The sequence below is a fragment of the Ostrea edulis genome, chromosome 4 (genome assembly GCF_947568905.1).
Source record: "Ostrea edulis chromosome 4, xbOstEdul1.1, whole genome shotgun sequence".
NCBI classification, from domain to species: domain Eukaryota; kingdom Metazoa; phylum Mollusca; class Bivalvia; order Ostreida; family Ostreidae; genus Ostrea; species Ostrea edulis.
The window spans coordinates 81713031-81734735 of record NC_079167.1 but is presented as its reverse complement, the minus strand read 5'-3'; the positions used below and the strand labels follow the sequence as shown (position 1 = coordinate 81734735).

The 21705-nt window shown below is 37.6% G+C and overlaps 1 protein-coding gene across 12 annotated transcripts in view; it reads right to left on the bottom strand.

Moving 5' to 3' along the window:
* Positions 1-21705, bottom strand: part of LOC125668404 (caskin-1-like) — a 68041-nt gene that overhangs the window by 3628 nt on the left and 42708 nt on the right. For all 12 annotated transcript variants that reach the window (XM_048902535.2, XM_048902536.2, XM_056163947.1 and 9 more), the window contains 7 exons: positions 19638-19708; positions 9327-9527; positions 5254-5448; positions 4322-4432; positions 2668-2769; positions 1952-2090; positions 77-1843 (listed from right to left, as the gene is read on the bottom strand). In XM_048902535.2, the coding sequence (XP_048758492.2) occupies positions 77-1843; positions 1952-2090; positions 2668-2769; positions 4322-4432; positions 5254-5448; positions 9327-9527; positions 19638-19708 (2586 nt within the window). The remainder of the gene's footprint in view (positions 1-76; positions 1844-1951; positions 2091-2667; positions 2770-4321; positions 4433-5253; positions 5449-9326; positions 9528-19637; positions 19709-21705) is intronic.

The following is a 21705-nucleotide window of genomic DNA, read 5'->3' as shown; positions in this document are numbered from 1 at the left end:
TGATTCAGAATTTTGGAAGAGATTTAGCTGATGAAGGCTAGGAACTGATAGAACAACACACGCTACTGTTTCCTACCTTTGTTTCGTGCTTTCAGGTGTGCTTGTACACTAGTTTTCGGTGGCACGCTGGGTAATAAGACTCGTTGATGGTCAGGAAATCCCTGAGCCTGAGGGGTGGAGTCAACACTCTCATTAATTGGCACTATGGAGGGTTTGGTTGTGGGTGCACGCTGTTTTATTGTTCCCACATTCTCATTAGCAAATGGCAAGGTATTTGAATCCACACTAGAAGCTGACACTACTGAATCTGAACTAGAGGTGGAGTCTTTCCTTCTGAGTTCATGAGAAAGGTGTTGCACCCTAGGAGAGTTCTGAACAGGGTCTTTTGATTGGGCAGTGGTAGTCACATGATTAAGAACTGGGGGATTCTGGGTAAAGTTTGGCACCATGGAGACTTTGGGAGGGGGTGTGTTCTCCTTAACCGGTAGTAAAACAGGGGCTTTATACTTGTAGGAGCTTGGCTTGTCTGCTGTGTGATTTGTGGAAGAATTTCCATTAGGTGTGGTGGGTTGCCCTAATTTTCCCATTCCTCTTAATTCAGCTGGAGTTTTTTCGTCCTTACTGGGAATTCCATAATTATGAATTTTGGGAGTGATTATGTCCATAGCTATTGGAGGTGGGGGAGGGGGGAAATCTTCCCCATCGGAACTGTTCACGTCCTCCGAACTTGTTTCCATCCGTTTACTGCCAAACTTGGCAGACAGACTTTGAACACAGGTTGCAAAAGCAAGTTGTTTCTGGTCATTCACGTCATTACCAAGCGACCCTCTCCTGGGAGTCGACTGTGGTGGATTGCCCTGTGTCATGGCTGTGGTTCTCTGGGTGTTTTGATCAATATTTTGTAAAGCAGACTTAGGTATACTCCCAGCATACCGGGATGAGTTCAGATCCTGTCTGTTGGAAATTGAATTGGTGCGTTTGGGAGGAGGAGGAGGAGGAACTTTCCGACCAGTAGGTGAACTCTGTGACTGTTGAAAACCGTTCTGATTTGAGACTGAAACAAAAACAGGTGCCATTGTGGTGACGGGGAAGGGGTGAGACACTGGAGGATGAGTGGGCGACTTTGGAGATTTGGGCGAATTCTGCATTCTTGGCTGATCATATATGTGATCAGACTGCCCTGTTTTCTGTAACATCACTGTATTCAGGAGAAAGGATTTCCCAGGACTTTTCCCAAACTCCTGATTTTTTTCATATTTCTCGATATCTATAATCTCAGGTGATGTTTCTTTGCTGCTCCGCTTTGTTTTGGCAATGATCTTGGCAACTGGCTTTGGTTTAATCACAGCTTTCGGCACAGATGGAGCAACAATGGGAACAGGCTGTGCAACCTCCTCCTCTGCTGTGGGGGTGCTATCTCGATCCTCCCGTGAAGAAGGGGGTGCTTGAAATGAGGAAATCCGTGCACCAGAAGTGTCATTGGGGGACTCAGACTGGGAGGCGTGCCTTTTGACCTGTATGGCGACTACGTCCGGCTGGAAACTAGTGTTGGGACTATGAGACATGAATTCCAAGCTGTTATCACTGTGTTGTGAATACCTGTCACTCTTTTGAGAGAGACGGTCACTGTTTAAATTGTCCCCTGACAGAGATTTCTTTGTTTTGAATGGTGAGGATGGAATCTCATGGATGTAATCATCCCCTGACCATCGGGCATGGCCAAGGGGTGGAGGAGGGTCAATGATCTCACTATGTCCACTCTTGTCCATTGCAGATAAGCGTTTACTATTGGAATTAATTCTCTTCAAGCGTTCTATGGCCAGAGTGATTTTCTTCTGATGACCTATAATAAAAAACAAAACAAAATGCATCCTGTCCCAACATCATCATTCTAAAAACTCGCATAATATCAGTATTGCAGGAGTGATGTAGTTTACAGTGGTCAACTGACCTAGTTTCTGGATGCCGATTTCTTCCAGATCCTCCCAGGTAATATCTGTGACCTTGTCAAGGTCATCGTAACCCTGGTGTGACAATGTATTGTAATACTGCTCCAAACCCAGGATGTGGAGCCATTCCATCATATCCACCTACAATTACAAGGTCAAGGGCACTTAATCTTTCAAACCGTGCTAAATATCATATCTTGCATGTAATTACCACATTCTATTTTCATACAACTGCTGTTATCAAATGAATTTCTCATAAGTTTTGCTTGTATGTCCAACTCAAAAATAAAAGCAGTGAACAAAGAACACCTCTTCTTAGAGTACAAGTGTTCATTAAACCTGTTTGTAGTTCTACATCGAGCTGAGGTAGGCATTACTCTTACAAATTCTAATCCTACTATAGATTAAGCAGCTGTTCCCATGCTTCCAATATACATCACTATGCAGTATAAAAAATACGCTGGCTGGAGTAGGGTGGGTATATTTTATGTTCTTCTTGAATATAAAGGTATAATTGACACCCATCCAAAATGTCTAATTCAAGCTAATACCAACAATATGTTTTGGGACAATCTTTAGTGATATATATCTCATCCTTTGAGTTCTAGTAATGGCCACTAATGGCAAATTATACACATATTCAGTCCAATCACTCACAAACTCTATATCACAACCTATACTCAAGAGTTTTATGAATATTCAGATAAATGTAAATTACTGGTTTGAAATCCGGGATGCCATCATGAATATTCAGCCGGGCTATTTCTGCCTTTAGTCGCTTTCTGTGGCCAGGTTTGGTGATGCCAATTGCAGACAAATCCTGAAACACAAAATTCATGATCAATGCATTTCCTCAAATATTACTATAGAAACATATGTTTTTCCTTGAGAGTAGGCATGGAAATACAATGCTTCTTTATTGTATAGCTGTCCATCTCCCTAATAGTCACAATGGGGGTTCCATGGTATCAACCACTTCTACACTATTTTATCCTCCAAAAAAGAAATTCGTAAATAATGTAATCGAAGAGGTTTTTGCCCTCCAGCATTTTGTTAAAACAGCTGGATCAGTCACCCACTAATGAGACAGTCAAACTGAAATATGTGTTTTGGAATAATGGTACAAATTGAGATTACAGGGAAGCCTATAGTATAGCTGAGTTCATTTGACTCATTTGCAGACAAGAAACCACGGAAGTCAGACATCATGTAATAGGACATCTTATTGTAACACCTCACAGATAGAAGGAAAGAACAGTTGGAAGGTTGCAGCCCCCTCAAATTATATGCTCCCCATTAATGCTGCAAGTTTTTTTAGTACTACAAATTACATTTTATTTTCTTTCAAACAAATCACATTTCCTTACAGCACTGGGATTTTTTTTTTATCATCTGTGAATAAGTGTTGGCTGCAGACGATTTGACAGCATGGTGGATTAAAACGTCATTCAAGAAACATATATAGCATTAATAACTGCAAGGAAATTTTTCATTAAGAAGCAATGAAAGTCTTTAGAATGAACAGTAATTGGTTTTCTGAGAAATTGCCCTGATGATATAAGTTGTTATTAGAAGATTTCCGTCAGACATAATTCTGGGAGTCCGTAATACAGAGATTATAGATTTTCACCGCTTACCGAATAGAGCGATACAATTAGGGAGAAGATCAGTGAAAAATGTCGGGATTTCATGTGAAACAATATAAATTCAAAGTTCATTTGGAATCAGAAGACATGATTTGTCACGTGAAGGTAGAAATTGGATTCAACATGGACCAGTCCAGCCTTGGTACATCAGAAGAAGCCTGCCCACTGCTTTATGTACAGTTGGGCCCTGATCACTCCCCCCCCCCCCCCCTGTTTCTAAATGCTTGATAACAATAATACATCATCATCAAAATACCATACCAAATTTTTTTTTAAATGTCTGATTTTTTGCTGTTAAATATTGACTGATTATATCTTCATTTCATATTGATGTGTGAAAGATAAGGTGGACTATTTCTTCATTTGATACTGATGTGTAACGATAAACTAGACTGACACCCAGGCACTGATAACAAACACCAACAATGTAGACATCGGACTGGTACAGTGAAGACCCTTACATCTGACTCTTCTCATCAGTGACCAAATTCCACAACCAAACCAATTTACTTTGATGATCTATGAAGGTCATGCTGACAACATACTGGTCAGTTTGTTTGATTCTAGGTTCATAGTTTTATGACCAATCAAAATACAAATTCCCGGGCATTAGGGAAAATCACATGGTAGGATATCAGTTCTTGGTACAGACTACACATTAGCATTTTGATGGAGTCTTGATTTAAATCTCCTCTCTTTCTGAGGTCATAGGTCAGATAAATGTACCTGAGGTGTCATGTGGGAAATGGTCGCCATATCATAGCCTGCTTGTACAAACAGAATACAGTACTCCTCAAACCGGAGGTCCCTCAGCCAGACCCGCATCACCTCATTGTCCTGTAAAATACAACATGTCATTTTAAACACGAAAAATTAAAATAAAGGTCCCTCGAACAAAATAAATTGCCTCACAGTTGTGCAAAAACACAACATGTCATATTAAACACAAATATAAAATCCAAGAACCTTAAACTGTCAATAAAACATATTGTAAACTAAAACTGTTATACAAACGGTCCGTTACATACAATTATAAATCAGAGGGCCCTCAGCTAATCATGAACTACTTTTACTTCTGTCACTGGCACGAGCATGTGAGATTTTTCTGTCAATATCATGTATTTTCTCTGATTACAATAACTCACATGGTGAAGTAAAATATTTTGCAGTGTTCAATTTGATGTAGCTTTTCCGAGGACAATCCTTTTTTTTTTACTTTTAAAAATTACATTTTCTCTTCTTCTGACTGTCTGATTAGTTTTTGCATTTAAGTTCACAGGAGGATTTTGATTTTGAACAGTCACAGTTCTTCTGAATTTATGCTTAAACCGTTGAGAAAACATGAGAAAAATTATTTTTCATCTTTCACTCCTGTGGATATAACAACACTCCACCTAGAGAAGTTGTCCCCTGAATTAAATTTCTCAATCTCCCACTGAAACCTAATGACAGATTGTATTAGTCCTGTAATACACAAGACTGACTGCTAAAAACAATACGACGTACTCCCATCATCAGCATGATGTTTTACACAACCTTATGCATACAGACTTCTTCACTGAAGCATTAATGTACTACCTAAAAATAAATGTATATTCATAATGACAACGTTCATTTTACATCAAATAAAAAAATAAGTTAAATCTATATATACGTACAGGCATTCCTGCCCGAAACAATTCCGCCACATTAATAGTGCTCATCTGTCCAGATTCCTCCAATCGGTCAAGACTGCCCACGCTGGAACTCGATGTGCTGTGGTAACTCTGTCTCGAGGACACGCCGGACTCGTAACTCTGACTGGACAGTCGGTGGTTGTTGTTTATTTGGACATTAGCATAGTTGTGTGGAGGCTGAAAAAAACCCAAAAGGCAGACAATCAAGCAGACGTTTGGAAAATCAGCCAGGAGTGAGATAAAAAACAAACATCCAAAACACAAAGATCTGATCATTTTGTTTGAAAAATTTGTGGCAGCATCATTTGTGTTTCTGCTTTGTTATAAATCCAATCATCTCTGCAGCTCTTGATTTTGGAGGCCTACCAACTGTTTTCTAATGTACCATGGCACATGAAGGGAAAGGTGAGGGATTTAAACACAAGAATCTCCAATGTGAATCAAAGGATGCCGATTTTTCAATAAAATCCTATCATAAAACTACCCTACATTCCTGGGAATTCTCTCCGAACCAGAGTCACTAAAATTAGAAACAGCAACTGCTACCTTCAAATTGTGCATGACTTTCTCTATGTCCTGAACATGTTACATGCTGGAGCATCTTGTAATAAGTTCTATAAAATACTCAGTATTCAAAATCATTATCTTTTATCAAACTACTGATAGTAAAATCACGTTTGTAAGAATTATGATTCACGAAATATACAAGCAACTACAGAGAACTATTTTCTCGAGAACAAGAGTTTTCAGATTTCATCAAAACAAATTAAACATTCAGTGGAAAGATTGACTTCATATCTACAAGAATCTGTTCTATCATACAAGCATCTCTTGTGAATCATACTTTATAACCAGATATTGAGGGGAGAATGAACATCATTTACGAATATTTACATTTACAATGTTTTCATCTTTCGAGATCTTCACCAATTGTAATCATAGCCATTTCCTCATGAATGTGATGCAGTTATGAACAAAGATGACTCTTGATAAATATAGCATGTCTAGTTCGATGGTTGGAAATTCCAAAAGAAATGAAAGTAGAATGTAAAAATTTCATTTTTGAAAATACAGGAGGGTAAGACCTGCAATAGTTTTTCATTAAGCACCAACACGCTTCAGCATGAAGCGTCCAATTCCTGCCCTCATGTATGTTTGAAAACGAAATGAAATTCTTAAATATGTTTTTTAAGATGGAGGTTATGGTGAAGACTTCTATACATGTACATCACTGAATAATAGAGAAAAATAATGTTACATGAATAATCTGGCAGAAGTTCTCGGGACATTTACAAAGTTCCTTCTACATGTAATGGGATGTAATTCATCAGCAATATCTTATTTCAAAATCTGTATGTTCAACAGCCAGAAACAATCATTTCCATTCATTGATTATCAATTAACTCACAACTTTCATACAGAATGACAAGTTTATTTCTCTGCTTTCAAATGAAATTCATCATATATTCTACAGCATCCATTCGATATGGATAAAAAGGTTGAATAATGAATAAGGGTTGTAACAAATGTTCAAAAGTATTTATAACAATGAAAATCACATTTTCCACACCAGACCAGAAAACTGCCTAGCTTTGATTAAATAATTTTGAAGATTGAACTTACTAATTATTGATATGCAATCATAATGTTCAGAATATATGGGAAATACGAGAAACATTTATCACTGACAATGCCAACTCTTAACTGATTAACAAAAAAGCTCAAATGCCACTAAACTTGTAACAAGAAATGTAGGTCTTGCATTCTGAAGATCTTGTGTCAATCTTAAGACAGGGTCCATCTTTTATCCCTCTGCCTGGTGGAAAAACTTCAACCAGAAACAACAGAGGCCCTGCTGCAGCAGATTGTTTTGAAGCCTAATTGAATAAGACTTGGAATTTTACACCAAATCAAATCGTTCCCAGTTTTGGATTTCAGGAAAATGTGATAAGATGCCTCAATCACAGAATCTACAGCACAATAAATCCAGAATCTTCACCTGTCTTATAAAAGGTGGTTAATTACCTCCCAACACAGATTTCTAAAATAAATTCCCATCATCTAAAATTATCTACAGAATTTTGTAAACTATTGGAGAGGGCAATTCTTTGACTTTTTGTAACCATGGTAATATTACATCCTGTCATTGTATGATATTACAGGATTTTTTTTGGGGGGGGATTTTTCCCAAACCTTGCACACACATTGTCTGGAATAAATCGAGGAATAACATGTAAGTCCTCCAGAATCGTAGAAGCTCATTTACATTCACATTAACAGAAAATCATTAACACCCTCATCATTCCCTCGTGTACATACGACAACCTCTAAATTGTCTTCACTATGGATGCCTGCCTTAGTCTTTTCCTTAATCAACTCCAATCTCAATCTTCTTTTCATTGAACATTCACTAGACACCATGGAGTAACATTTTTCACCACTGTAAAAACATTATGACTTGAGATTTGTGCTGGAAATCAAACGAAATTGACTCTGATCACAGTTGTCAGGGGGACTTGGAAACAGGATTACACTTAAGAATCTAAAATTCCATTCCATTTTCAGGAAAAAACCACTTACTGCCTAGTATCTACACTAAACGAAACTCTAATAGAACATAGATATTGGAGAAAGTGCTTTTAGAGGCTAGATAAAATGAAAAATCCATACGAAAAGAAAACTCATTTACAGGAAAATGGAAAGTTTTCAACAGTGGAGACAGCAGTAGTAATATCTGATCAAGGTCATGTCAAGATTCAGAAGTGCATGAGGAAAACATTAGTGTTTCCTGAGTTCTTCCTTCATGAGAAGCACATGTGGCAAAAACTGCAATGACAATATCTACTCCCTGATACCTAACTGAATATACACCTACACAATTATCCAATCACTTATACTGATTGACAAACTATAAACTTCAATTTGATCCTGTTCAATGGCTATTTTTCTGATCATTAATAATTGATTTTCTCTCGTTTTCTCTGTAAGACTATCGTTGATAGAGAGTTATGGTGAGGCTTCACTGTAGGTATTGGTTTGATTTTCATCTGTCGGAGTTTCCCAGGTGCTTCTATCCCAGCATACCTTGGGGGTTTCCTGTTACATTGGACGGATGACTAAAGAGCTGGATGAAATATAATAATTTTCGCCATTGATTATTTCTTTCCTGTCTTTTTTTCTAGTGTATCCGATTTTTCACTGTAATCAAGCTTTGTCAATAACAGACCAAGGTTAATTGTCTAAAAATTGGTAGAGAACTTCAACACTGTTGATTTTTGGAGAAAATGACATTCAAAAAGAAAAACTGTAACAATTTTAATTTGGTTGACTCTGATGTTGACTTAATTTTTCATTTGAACAGGTGCTCCAAAGCAGAAGCATCCTTCAGAAATCACTTTCACTTTCATGGAGACCTTGCTTTGTGAAATACTTGCACTGTAACCAAGCAATGTATGAATTCTGCATGAATTCGGCCCTAATTATCAGACTCCTGGGGTTAATTCAAATAAGATCAGTCTTTTTAGTGAATGACTGGCCATTGAAAGTCCAGCCCTCACTACAATCAGTGCTTATTTCTATTACATGTCAATAGGACACATTCTATACAAGACACAATGTTAACTTAGTCTACTTTATATAACTCATTGTACAAATCCTGTAGGAATAAGAGAGGTTACCTAGTATCAATAATGTCACCCAGAAAACCTTATCACCATTCAACATAGTCCAATATGCCCTTCTGAGTTCATAAACTATTCTACAGATTCAGAAAATTTCTATCTTCATTCCAAACTTCCAACAATCAATGCCCATTTTTTGCACAAATTGAAAAAATGATTTTCTATTTATGAAAAACAGTTTTACTTTTCCTAACTATCTAACATTAGCCTGATTAAGCACAGACTGTACCCTGTAGTACAGCAGCAGGAATGGACCATACAGAACATTCCGAGTTCTTTACTTACCTACACGCTCTACCTTGACATGCTTTTAAAGTGGACAAAGTCAATATACACCAGTGAATTTAATGAGTCATGTTGTTTTTATTTACGTACCTTAATATTGGCGTTTGCGTGATCTAGATTTCCCGTACTGTATCCTCGTCCACTGTCACTGCTAGCTCCACTGTTACGATTACTATTAGTCGGACTTCCTTTCCCATGTCCTGCATTTCTTATGTCACTAGCGAAGGCAGGAAGTGATGACCACTCGCCAACTTGTTCACCATTATGGTTCACAATCCGGCCATTCAAGTTCTGAAACGTGCAAAAGCAAAACGTCATTGAAAGAGACTCGGGTATTTGTCCCGCAGAGTGCTTATTTTATCACAAGCTCAATGCACGTTTTGGGAGCATTCCAAAGTTTTTGGAAAATTCCAGCTTTTGGAATCAATCAAAATATCTGTCTTCTGTCCAATAAATGTCTCTAAATCTGCATTATATAAGTTTATCACATCTTATCCAATCCACTTGCATGCAATGCCATTTAAATTTTGTCAGTACTGACAAGAGAAAATCAAAAAGTGATTAACTTGTCAATAACAGTTCCTTAAAGGACACATCTCATGTTTTTAAACTTTTTAATTTTTTCAGCAAAATTAATTCATTTCATGCCTAAAACTACTTTACATGTGTTTTAAATGAAACAGTCTGCGTAATTTTCGAATTTGAAAGCGATGAAATTCAAATCTTGCGATATGCATATTTTCTTCGATATTTTACGCGCCATTATCTGTGACGTCATATGCGACCTCGAGCGAGAAGATTTGAAAACAGTTGATAGCCATTTCATAAACAGATTAGATTTAATTGACAAACAAACAATTATCACATTAACAGCTTGTAAATAACACTGCATTAGGGTGTTTTGTGCCGTTTAAGCGTGTACTTGCTGTCAGTAGAGAGGATTTGGACTGTGTTTTTTTCAATTTTCGAAGGAAGGTATGAGGGACAAGCCGTGAATATTTTTTGTCGGCACAACGACTTTGCCATAAAAACTCCCAGTAGAATTTGTCCCTGTACTTTTCCAAACAAGCACTTGGACAAAGACGTAGATAAACTGCAAGAAAATTGTTCTATCGAAGGTACGCACTGTTACATATAGGCCTACGGCATATGCTTTCCGTTCTGCTCTCGAATTCAATACACACTCGCACCAACTGACCTTCACCTTGTAACAACATATAGGCAGAACTATGCTAGCAGTGTCTACCAACTGGTAGTTTTAAAAAGGAAATTTAAAGATAAAAGATAATTGAACTTTCAATTGTAAATAAAAAAAAAAAATATTTTCCGACTTTTGAATTGAATTAGGCCTATAATTAATGCTTTCATTTTTTTTTTTAAAGAAACGCGTACGTGTTTACAACAACAGCACGCCGCGCTCCCACTTCGTAAGTAACAACGTGTTAATAACAAAAAATAATTATTAGGCCTAATAAAATTGCTTTAATAAAATAATTTAAAAGTATTGTGATTTTCACAATAAGTTTGATCATTATTATTTCCCCCCCCGAAATGCACCCGTGACAGTAGCCCTAGTTGTCAATGATACATAATCGTATCATAATTTAGGCCTATCTAACTTCTCCAAAAATAAATTTAATAATAATTGCACTGTTTATTTTAGTAAAGCAACAACGCTAATTACAGTTGTTTACAGAAATGGCATTACCAAATAGTGTTTAGACAGTGATCCCATGTATACATGTAAATATTACTTCCTCGCAAATCTATGCAGATTTCATACTCGCTTTTCTCGCACTGGTGGCTAAAAGATATAAGACTCGGGAAATTTGTCAACATCGAACTAAATGTTATCCATGGTAAATAAATTAGGCCCCTAAAACCCGAGTTTTTAAAAATATCTAACACTACTTTTACAACAAGTTGATCGACGAAGGTCGCATATGACGTCACTGTACCACGTGACTACCTATCTAATTAACTAGGCTTTTTGAAATCGGGGCTTAGATTTAAGTCCGTATTGTGGCTAATTATCGCAATACTTCAGCGAACGAACTATTGCAATTAATTTCTATAAGCATAAGGAAGACAAAATGCATATAATTCTGTATACTTTGAAAACACGAGATGTGTCCTTTAAGTGTTTTGTCAACACTTCCGCAAAACAAAGCTAAATATTTATGACCTTTGAAATTTCTGTTGAGAACTCATGCAACAGCACTATATACAGACTTTGGAATGGAATGGCTTCCAGTCAACAGAGAAAACCTAATTGCATCCTATAAATGTATTCATGGGCCAATCAATACTCAGGGAATCCTGCAAGTTGGAGAAAACCCTCTCTAGTCCCTGACCTGTCTCTCATGTTTCATTTTATCAATAACACTATCAAATATTTGGCATGGATCATAAATACACATATTACAGTTCTATATTCTGAGTGTCAATGGATGAAATAACCATAAACAGTCAAATTAGCCACAAATTACAATTGATCCAAAACCAAGTCAGGAACAGAAGCTAGTAATCTGGACCAGGTGGTAACCAGTGGCTGTAACTAGGATGGTCAAAGAGACTGGGATGGATGGTCAGAGAGACTGGGTCGGATGGTCAGAGAGACTAGGGCGGTTGGGACGGTCAGAGAGACTGGGTCGGATGGTCAGAGAGACTGGGTCGGATGGTCAAAGAGACTGGGATGGTCAGAGAGACTAGGACGGTTGGGACGGTCAGAGAGACTGGGTCGGATGGTCAGAGAGACTGGGTCGGATGGTCAGAGAGACTAGGGCGGTTGGGACGGTCAGAGAGACTGGGTCGGATGGTCAGAGAGACTGGGTCGGATGGTCAAAGAGACTGGGATGGTCAGAGAGACTAGGACGGTTGGGACGGTCAGAGAGACTGGGTCGGATGGTCAAAGAGACTGGGATGGTCAGAGAGACTAGGACAGTTGGGATGGTCAGAGAGACTGGGTCGGATGGTCAGAGAGACTGGGTCGGATGGCCAAAGAGACTGGGATGGTCAGAGAGACTGGCATGGATGGTCAGAGAGACTGGCACGGTCAGAGAGACTGGCACAGACGGTCAAAGAGACTGGGAAGAACACACTTCACAGACTATTCACTCTGTAACTTCTCATTTCTAGGAATTATATAATGTTTCAATGAATGCAATAATCTTACTTGTACACAAATCACTGAAGACTGTGGAATGATATTTTACAACTCCGCCATGAATTTGGAGTAATTTGACCACCAGTATTTTTCAATACAGAATCAATAAAATTAATTGCTACATGTAGATACACAAAAACCAATAGACAACAGTGCCTGGTACACAGAGACAATAGACAACAGTGCCAGATTATGGCAGTAAAGTTGCAATGTAACGTATCTAATCCGTTATAATCACATAATCTGCTTAGTGTAAATGTGCATTATGTTGCAGAGATTGCACTTTATGCACCCATACGTGTTCAGTTCATTTTTCTATCTCTGACAAATTTCCAGATTTTAATGTTCTGTAAAAATGCAGAAGGATATCCACCAAGTGAATACATAGAATTTTACAAGGCTCTGAAAGAGACATAAAGATGTCTGTACAACCAGCTTCTGATGAAATGTCTTAAGATTAGAGCTCCAAAAACTGGTACTGCACCTGTTTCATAAAGATAAGGGGACATGTGGAGAAGCATGACACACTCTGTTAACTAGCTGAAAACACAGGGGGGCAGGCAGGGGATGCACCGACAAATCACCTAATCAAATTCCTCCCAACTATTTTTAGGTTCTTCCCAGGAACCATTAAAAAAACTGGTGACATCAAAGTGGTGAACATGGGGATAGGAAAGTTTGCCTGATCTCCCTCGGCTGATAAGGACAGAAGCGACCTCACACTGCAAGAAAGATGCGTCTGATCAAATGTTAAATTTAATATACTGCTGTTGCCGTCACTCATAAGCATTCAAATTTCAGGAAAAGATCTCAAAAATATCTCCATGACTTCTTTACATTTAATGTTAGACGTGATTCATCTGTAACAACTGAAGAGAATCTGAAATCTGATAACAAAATCAAATCTGTAACAGGAGCAACTAAAAGAATTGCAAGATATCTGTACAGAAGCTTTGTAGCAGGATGTCCATTGATTGGTCTATCTGTTGTATGCATTTTACAAAAAGTAGGACCTCATTACTGATGAAGCAATTTTGATTTTGGAGGTAGGGGATCCAAGTTTTTTGGGGTAAACTACTAAGCCTTGTGAAGGGTGTCTGTGTCACTTATCAATACTGTGACCCCCAGTGTTAGATTCTGGTGATCAGAAATGGTTCTGTGTGAGAGAGTATGACAGTTGCCAGAGATCAGCACGAGACTTTCCTCAGATTTCCTCCCATAACAATGACCCTCTCCTACCAACATCCCAGCCAACAAGAGACATTAAATCGTCATAAAATAAAGTTAAAAGCTAACGAGACCTGTGGTTTCTAAATGCTCAAGTTATAAGATAGAACACCTACCACTTCATTCGTTTTCACGTTTCTTAAATCATCACATAAACGACATTGTGGGCAGACAGTTTTTGACCATGCACTTACCATTTCATCGGCTTACAAGGTTCTGTTGCAAATTTTTCTAAAGCTTTAATCCATTAAGAAGACACTAGTTCCAAACATCACAATGATAATCCATGGAATCCTCCAACAGAAGAATTGTTAATGCTACTCACAAACTAAATCAAGCAACACATTAAAGAGACCTCCAGTTTGCACTGCACATCAAGGAAACCCTGTGTCATCAAATGGAGGAAAAAACTGAAATCTTGTTTATCCCAAATACACAAGGAACAGCCTAAAACACAACTCACACACTTCATACAAGTAGGTCAAGCAAAACACTGGAATCCTGCAAATGTTGTTGTCAAAAGAGACGCAGCCGAAGAAAGCATTCATGGCACATTACAACGGGTCGGTTCATCCCAAATACACCAAGCCTTTAACCCTCCACTCATCAGATTCGAGCTGTCTTATCTTTTTTACAGAGGGAAGATGTTCCTAGGACTGTTTTGAAAATGCCAGAGAAGATAACATCTCTGAGGCAGAACTAGTGGTGTTTTTTCTGGGAAGCCGTGATGCGCCCCTATCTCTCCCAGTGTAGAAAGCCTCTTTAAACCTCTTTACCTGATCAACAGGAGCTCACAGCTCTCATCAGGGGGTTTCCCTAGCTAGACTTGGAGGATTCTGATGAATGATGACCAAAATAACTCTTTTTCACGAATAAAACACCAATAATAATGATAGAAAAACACCTCTGTGCCGATGCTCAATGAAAAAAAAAATCCTGAATGTGAACACTGCTGACCTTGGTATCAATGATTCATTTTATCAAGAGGAAATTTTGAGGTTTGCTTTCAATACATTATTAATGTTTATGCTTTGGGTTGTATTTTGCAATGCAAACCACATTAATAAACAATATGATGATGTGCTGTGTAATAATAAAGATCATGTAGAGGTTAATTATTTGTTATAGTTCTGTTGGAAAGTATACATATCTAATGTTAATCATGTGAGTAAATTGTAAAATCGGAATCTTGCGATCAGAAATGAGCTTTAACGGATCAGCATTTTGCTTCTAATTGTTTATCATTAGCTTGTCATAGAGCACCAATGTTTTATAAGCTGAAGAGGCCTTAGGGGAACAGGCAGATTTATTTCCATTCAAGGCAGATTCCACTAAACCGGTCATTACAAATTCCAAATGAGCAAAGAGAATTTCTATGACACATGCTATTGTTTCTAGAAATCATTAGGACTGTAACACCGTAACTTAAAACACAGTCCAACGCAAGAGGCCCATAAGCGTAGTGCTAACCAGAGTTGTACCGGATCATTAAACCTGATCAAACAATTGGTGCTATTGTATCTGTACAGAGATGTCTGCAGTATGCATCATCAGTCATCTTGACCAATAGAGGAACAAGCTGTGCCTGGTGACTAAGCAGGCTGAGTATTGGGAGAAGAATTATATATTAATGTGAAGATTATGGACCCATCTACACAGTACTGATTAAGTAAGCAAACAAAAGCCTTTGTCTCGGGTCAGCTTCAAAGAAATCCTTTGGAAATCAATAACTGCTCTTTGATGTCACAGAAATCCCAATTTGTGTCCACTCATTTTTCAGAATTAGTACTTTACAACAAAGTCAAGTGGGGCCTCTAAAATAAATGTGATTGACCTGAGGTCAACAGTGTTAAATCAATAATTGGACTCAAATTGCAAAACATGAAACTGACGAGATAACCAGATATGTTACACTTAACTAATATTATGGAATGAACAATAAGCTTAAAAGGGGACAACGATCTATAAGGCACATTCGTTGAGAGAGATGGGAATAGGGCTGGAGATATGTGATATTATAATGGAAATTCCTAGGTTTCCTTTGAAGTTGACTTGTATGTCAAACTGTTAATAGTTCAGTAATGATTATACCACAACACTTGTAGGATTCACAAAGGATATACATCAATAATTATTATGAATTACCCTCGAACATACATATAGGGTTGCTAGCGGCTCCTGATTACAATTGTCCAATGTTTTTTCTATTATAATTGCTATCTGCAAGTTCTATTCTTCAATAGAAAAACAGTATATAACTAATTTTCTAGAAGTACAACCACTCTAGAAAAATCATCGGTTTTTGAGTGAAAAAATAAATTCTGTGAAAACCAAAAGAATTTGAGTTGAGGATCATGTAAGGAACCTTTTCAAGATGAGCTAAAAACATGGAGAAAATAGTTTAGGGAACAATAATGGAGATTAATTGACATCAATTATTCATGAAGATTAAGCATGTAGTTGCAGCCTCTCAGAAGTCTGGGAACCCCTTTTAATGGTAGCCATAATTCCACAACAGCATTCCCAATGTCCTGCCAAAACAGATGGTCATTAGAAGATGGCTAATAATGACCTAGAATACTAATTGGCATCAAATTAACTGAAGACCAGACAGGACTGCTGAATCTGCCTGGATCTAAAGATTACATACTCATGTAAAACAAATCTCCCCCTCCCCTCCCACGGCAGTCTCCAGGGGTCTACTTCACATTTCTCCAGCTTCCCATGGCAGTCTCCAGGGGTCTACTTCACATTTCTCCAACTTAAAGGACATATGCAACATATCCGACATTTTCTCTAAAATCATTTTTTCCTCTCCTCAATATGAAGAGTTCTTGTAGGATTTCTGAAATAGTTTTAACTTTTATATTGTAGTAACATTACAATACTGATCAGCCAGGGTAGCTCAGATCACCTAACTAATGATCAGCCAGGGTGGCTCAGTGGTTAGATACCTAACTAATGATGCATTGTAGTAATATTACAATACTGATCAGCCAGGGTTGCTCAGTGGTTAGATCACCTAACTAATGATACAAGGGTCCTGGGATCGATACCCAATTTAATTGTTCCAAAGATTTTTCTCTTCTTCCTTGCTATGCTAATGTCCATTTATATAACATGCTGTAATACATTTCTACTTGTAAACAACCAGGAACTATCTATATATGCTAACTCTAAAAACAAACATTGCAATATACTCCCAAGATTTTTTATAGAAACGAGAGAGAATGCAAGTGAATAATTATGCGTAAAATGTCACGAAAAATGATATACTGATGAGAAATGTTGTGTATGTCCTCAAGGTCAAATTTTCACCTACTACTGTATTGATCATACTTCCAGTTATGGTTATTCTATGGAATATTGAATGAGATGTAAAAAAGCTCAAGTGGACAACAGGAAGGGTCAGAAAACTCGATAAAAACCACAAACTTGTACAACAACTGATAATGGGACTGGATGGACCCCCACACTGCTAACACTCTCTATTACAGAGGCTGTATGTATTCACTTAGATTCAAATATACCTCATCAATCATACTTGTTATAATAATACCAACATTGATTTTCTTTAATGTGTTGGCATCAAGTACAAACAGTCCCCAGATGGAGGATTCCTAGAGGCACTTAGCTCAGGCAGAGATAAGGCATTGGTACCAGGAGGCAGCATCATACTGCAATAATTGAGGGGGATAGGGCAATTATTCAAACCCTAAACACCAAGTCAGGGATTACTACAGATCGACAGCAAAACAGTCTTTAGGTCGATTTGATAAAATTTAATTCCAGTGATTCACCTAGGTCAATCTGAATGTTCAAAGACTTCTAACTTCAACACTTGTTAATTTACAGGTGGGGCGTGTTCATGATTTGTTAATTTACACCTGGTCACTGATTGTCAGCATTCCCCATTGGCCGATTGCGATAAAAATAATAAACATAGCAATTAAAGTCGTACCTTCCCCTTTTATCTCCAATTCCTAGAGATTTTAACATACAATTTGGCAAGAACATGGTACAGGTGAATTATTTTTTTCAGTCAGATCATTTGCCAAACCTCATGAGACCAAATTGGTCATCTCAGTTTAAAGATGAAGCACCTTACTGATAGAGACCAAAGCCTGGGGCTCTGACAGGAAGCTGTTCCTCTGGCTAGATAGAGACAGAGCCTGGGGCTCTGACAGGAAGCTGTTCCTCTGGCTAGATAGAGACAGCTGGAAGGACCAGTGATATAACTGTGCTTACAAATTTACATCCCAAGTTTTCAATTTCTGGAGAGGTTCCAGAAATGACTATATATATCCCAACATGTGTAAAAAGATGATGTACACTCTTAGAAGTATAACATTCTGCCAGAAGGTTCACGCCATCTGTCTATTAAAGTGTTTTCTTCGTTAAGCAGTATCACCTCGTTGCGGAGCTAAAAAATCCCACTAAACATGCTGCAAATGAAAGTGAGCATTTCTCTCCTTGGAAAGATTAACATGGACATGACCTACTTTGCAAGCAGTAATTAAAAAAATTCGATGTTTTAAAATATAAAAAAAATGATCAAAATGATATTGTTTTTATTTTTTACCAACAAAGCAAATGATCAAAATGATATTGTTTTTTAACTAACAAAAAAAAAAAAAAGAAGATCAAAATGATATTGTTTTTTGACTAACAAAAAAAAAAAGATCAAAATGATATTGTTTTTTGACCAACAAAGCAAATATGTTCTGTGGACCCCTGTATCCCAGTTTGAAGCCTGTTTTATCAGTATCACCATCACGGTCATCAACCTAGGAATACTTATTATTATTAACCAATTAAACCCTGACAGCAAAATTGAAGGATCAGGCGTGGCAATATAAAATACAAGGTTACGCTACTTATCTCCACATAGTCTATATACAGAAACAAGGATATCGGTTCAAACAGGAAGCCAAAAACCTGTAATCCTCAATTTCAGTTTTATTTATTAGTTTGGTTTTTTTTTTAATAAACATAAGCCCTGCAGCTTGTTAGCAAAGTAATGGACCTCTGACATATTGTTTGAAATGTCAATGACCTGCATCCACGTATTGACTGTAATATATAGGCTGTGTAATATATTGACTGTGGAATATATAGGCACAGGATAATATCTATTTATCAAACAGCCAGCAGGGTACTAATTGCTGGCACCACTCTCAGAGGCTGGGGTGATTGTAATGCAGGAATAATGAAGTGTTACATCTTTGACCTCCAGGACCCCTGAGGAGACAAGCTGCTTGTGACCACAGCCATTGTATTCCATTACAGAATCAGTTTTACATGTTCTATCTGTTACATCACCCATGTCTGACACGGAGAATTTGAACAGATTTGTGAGATGTTCAGTAACTGAGGACTATAGAAGACTTCAGGATGTCAGTTTACAAACATCCTGCAGAAGACGCACTCTTAGTGTAGTCAGATTAATAAATATTGAACAGATTCATGTAATTTTTGGACACTTCATATCAAAACAGGAAACGGGGAGGATAAGAATAGATCAGTAGATCCAGCAGTCCTAGTTCAATGGCTACAAGAACAAAAGTTTATCTCTTCTCAGGAATTTAGTTTCAGACGTACGGATTAAAACGCATTGATTAATCATACTGGGAGAGAGATTAAAGACTTATTTAATTATGTAACACATAAATTGCTGTGAACGTTTGGCTGGTTTGTAAAACCTGTATAAACATTACGTCCATGACTTCTCCCTGATGAAAATATACAACACACACAACTTCTCCGCCACGTAAAATGAACACGAAAAATATCCCTGTTTATTGTCACTTTATGGATGTATTCTAATTTCTTTTCACAAATAATTTTACCTGTCTCTTTATATGCTACACGCAGCACCAATCAGAAAATTAGCTGTATTGCTAAGTATGACATCATGGATAAATAAAGGAATAATTATTTCTGAAAGATGTTGCATATCCTACACTGAACGTTCTCTTCAATAAGTTTTTTTTTTCATCATAACTTACCTCAGTTGATGTGTTGTACAATCTGTAAGTGTTAGGCGATGAAAACGTAAAGGAGTTACCGCTGTCCCAATCTGAAATTTACCATTAGAAATCATTGTAAATCACATTGCCATTCACATACAGTGAAGTGTAGAAAACATTCAACACACCCCCTATTTTACAAGGAAATGCTTTTGCATGTCTAATAGAACTTAAATTTTTTTTTTACACAGAATCATGATTACCGATTAAACACTAATTAAATCCCTGTCACTATTCTCCAACAGCCCCTGACTTCATAAAACCTCTCTTGCGTGTAGACCTAGCATTGAATTTCTTCCGAAACTTACTTCTCCGTAAAACCTGACACATTTATATTAATAATAACATGGGCCTTACCCTCAGCAAGTATTGCATCAACCTCATAAATCAAAAACAGGTCTTTTGGAAGAAAAACCTGCTTAAACCACTGTTTAGAACACCTGTAAGTTTTTAACCTGTTTCAGGTGGGACAGACTCACTCACTTCCACCAAGCAAATTAACAAACACAAGTTTCCAGCAACAGAACAATGCTGATCTCCTGAGAGGTGTGATGTAAGACAATTAGGGTTTTACCTTCTTAGAGCATCACAGGAAATCAGTCTGTAAGGCTCCCCAGACTGCAGTCAAGTTCATACTTATAACATATTCCAAATAACCGACTTTCACACCTCTCTGTAATTATAGACTATTTCCCTCTTCTCTAACACATTGCATGATAGTAATTAGCAGTGATGTGCCAAACATTGCAAGGCCCCCTTATTCAGCTCACACAGCTCACTCTCCACTGCCACAGACTATACAGGTACACAGCATATACAGCGTGTGCATATATACAGCTTAGGATGAATTTTACTTGAAAGACAAACCCTACATTTTCCCCCCCACTTTCATTACATAATGGCATTAATAAATGTAAGGCTGCTACTCAATACACCCAGGGATTATGGAAATAGTAGCTGTATCACTCTCCTATTCCGTAAGTAATTGAAATATTGTCTGGCATGACCATCAATTGGGCAATATTTGGTTTAGGAGGGAAAAACTGAACAATGCTGCCTCACATGGTTTATCAAAATGATGAATTTAGAAAAATAACACAGTTGATGTGATCATGGAATTCATCTCGAATTCTGACAAAAATTGGATCAGAGAAACATCAATATTTCATAAAATTCCCTGGGTATCACTTCATTCTAGAAACCATAGGTTGTTTGACTACATACGTAGTGGCTTAAAACGGTTTGATATTACACAGCTGAATAACAATAAACGCACACACTGAGGAAAGTATTCTCTAGATAAGGAAAATTCCAATCTATTATTCTCCTATACCACAAAGTCTACAGGCCCGCCACATAACCTTCACCTTCAAATATTTGAAATATTTTTTAAAAAATATCACATAAAAAATTGCCTTCCACATAAATCTTTGATTATCCACAATAAAAAAAGTTGTGGTGGTTTAATAATTTGATATGGGAAACACATGGATTAATCATCTGATATTTGAACCCCTCATTTTCTTATCCAACCTTGAACATCTGACAGAGACCATGTTCACAGTAACCTGTCATGTAGTTCCCCTTTCACTGGAACAGATCAGATACCCGTGCACCTTTGACCACTAGAGTACACAGGATGATTACATACAGATCATGTTCACCAACAGTTTTACGATCAGTCTCCTACAAATTGCACCTTACAGGTCCACACACAGCCCCTCACCTGACACACAGTTAATGACAAGTCATCTAGGTAACCCTAGTGAGCCATGAAATCTCAACACAAAAGCTAGTCTAATTTCAATACACATCCCAAAGTACTATAAGGAAAGCTGGCCATTCAAATCCATAAAATGGAACAGAGAGAATAGTATAAAAGTCATAAACCACACACAGCAACAAACCACATCTCATATCATCTGCATGCTTTGTCCATAGGCATCATGCATTCACCTGTGAAGAGGATCAGAGAGAGAGAGAGACAGAGAGAGAGAGAGACACAGAGGGAGAGAGAGTAAGACAGAGAGACAGAGAGAAAGACAGA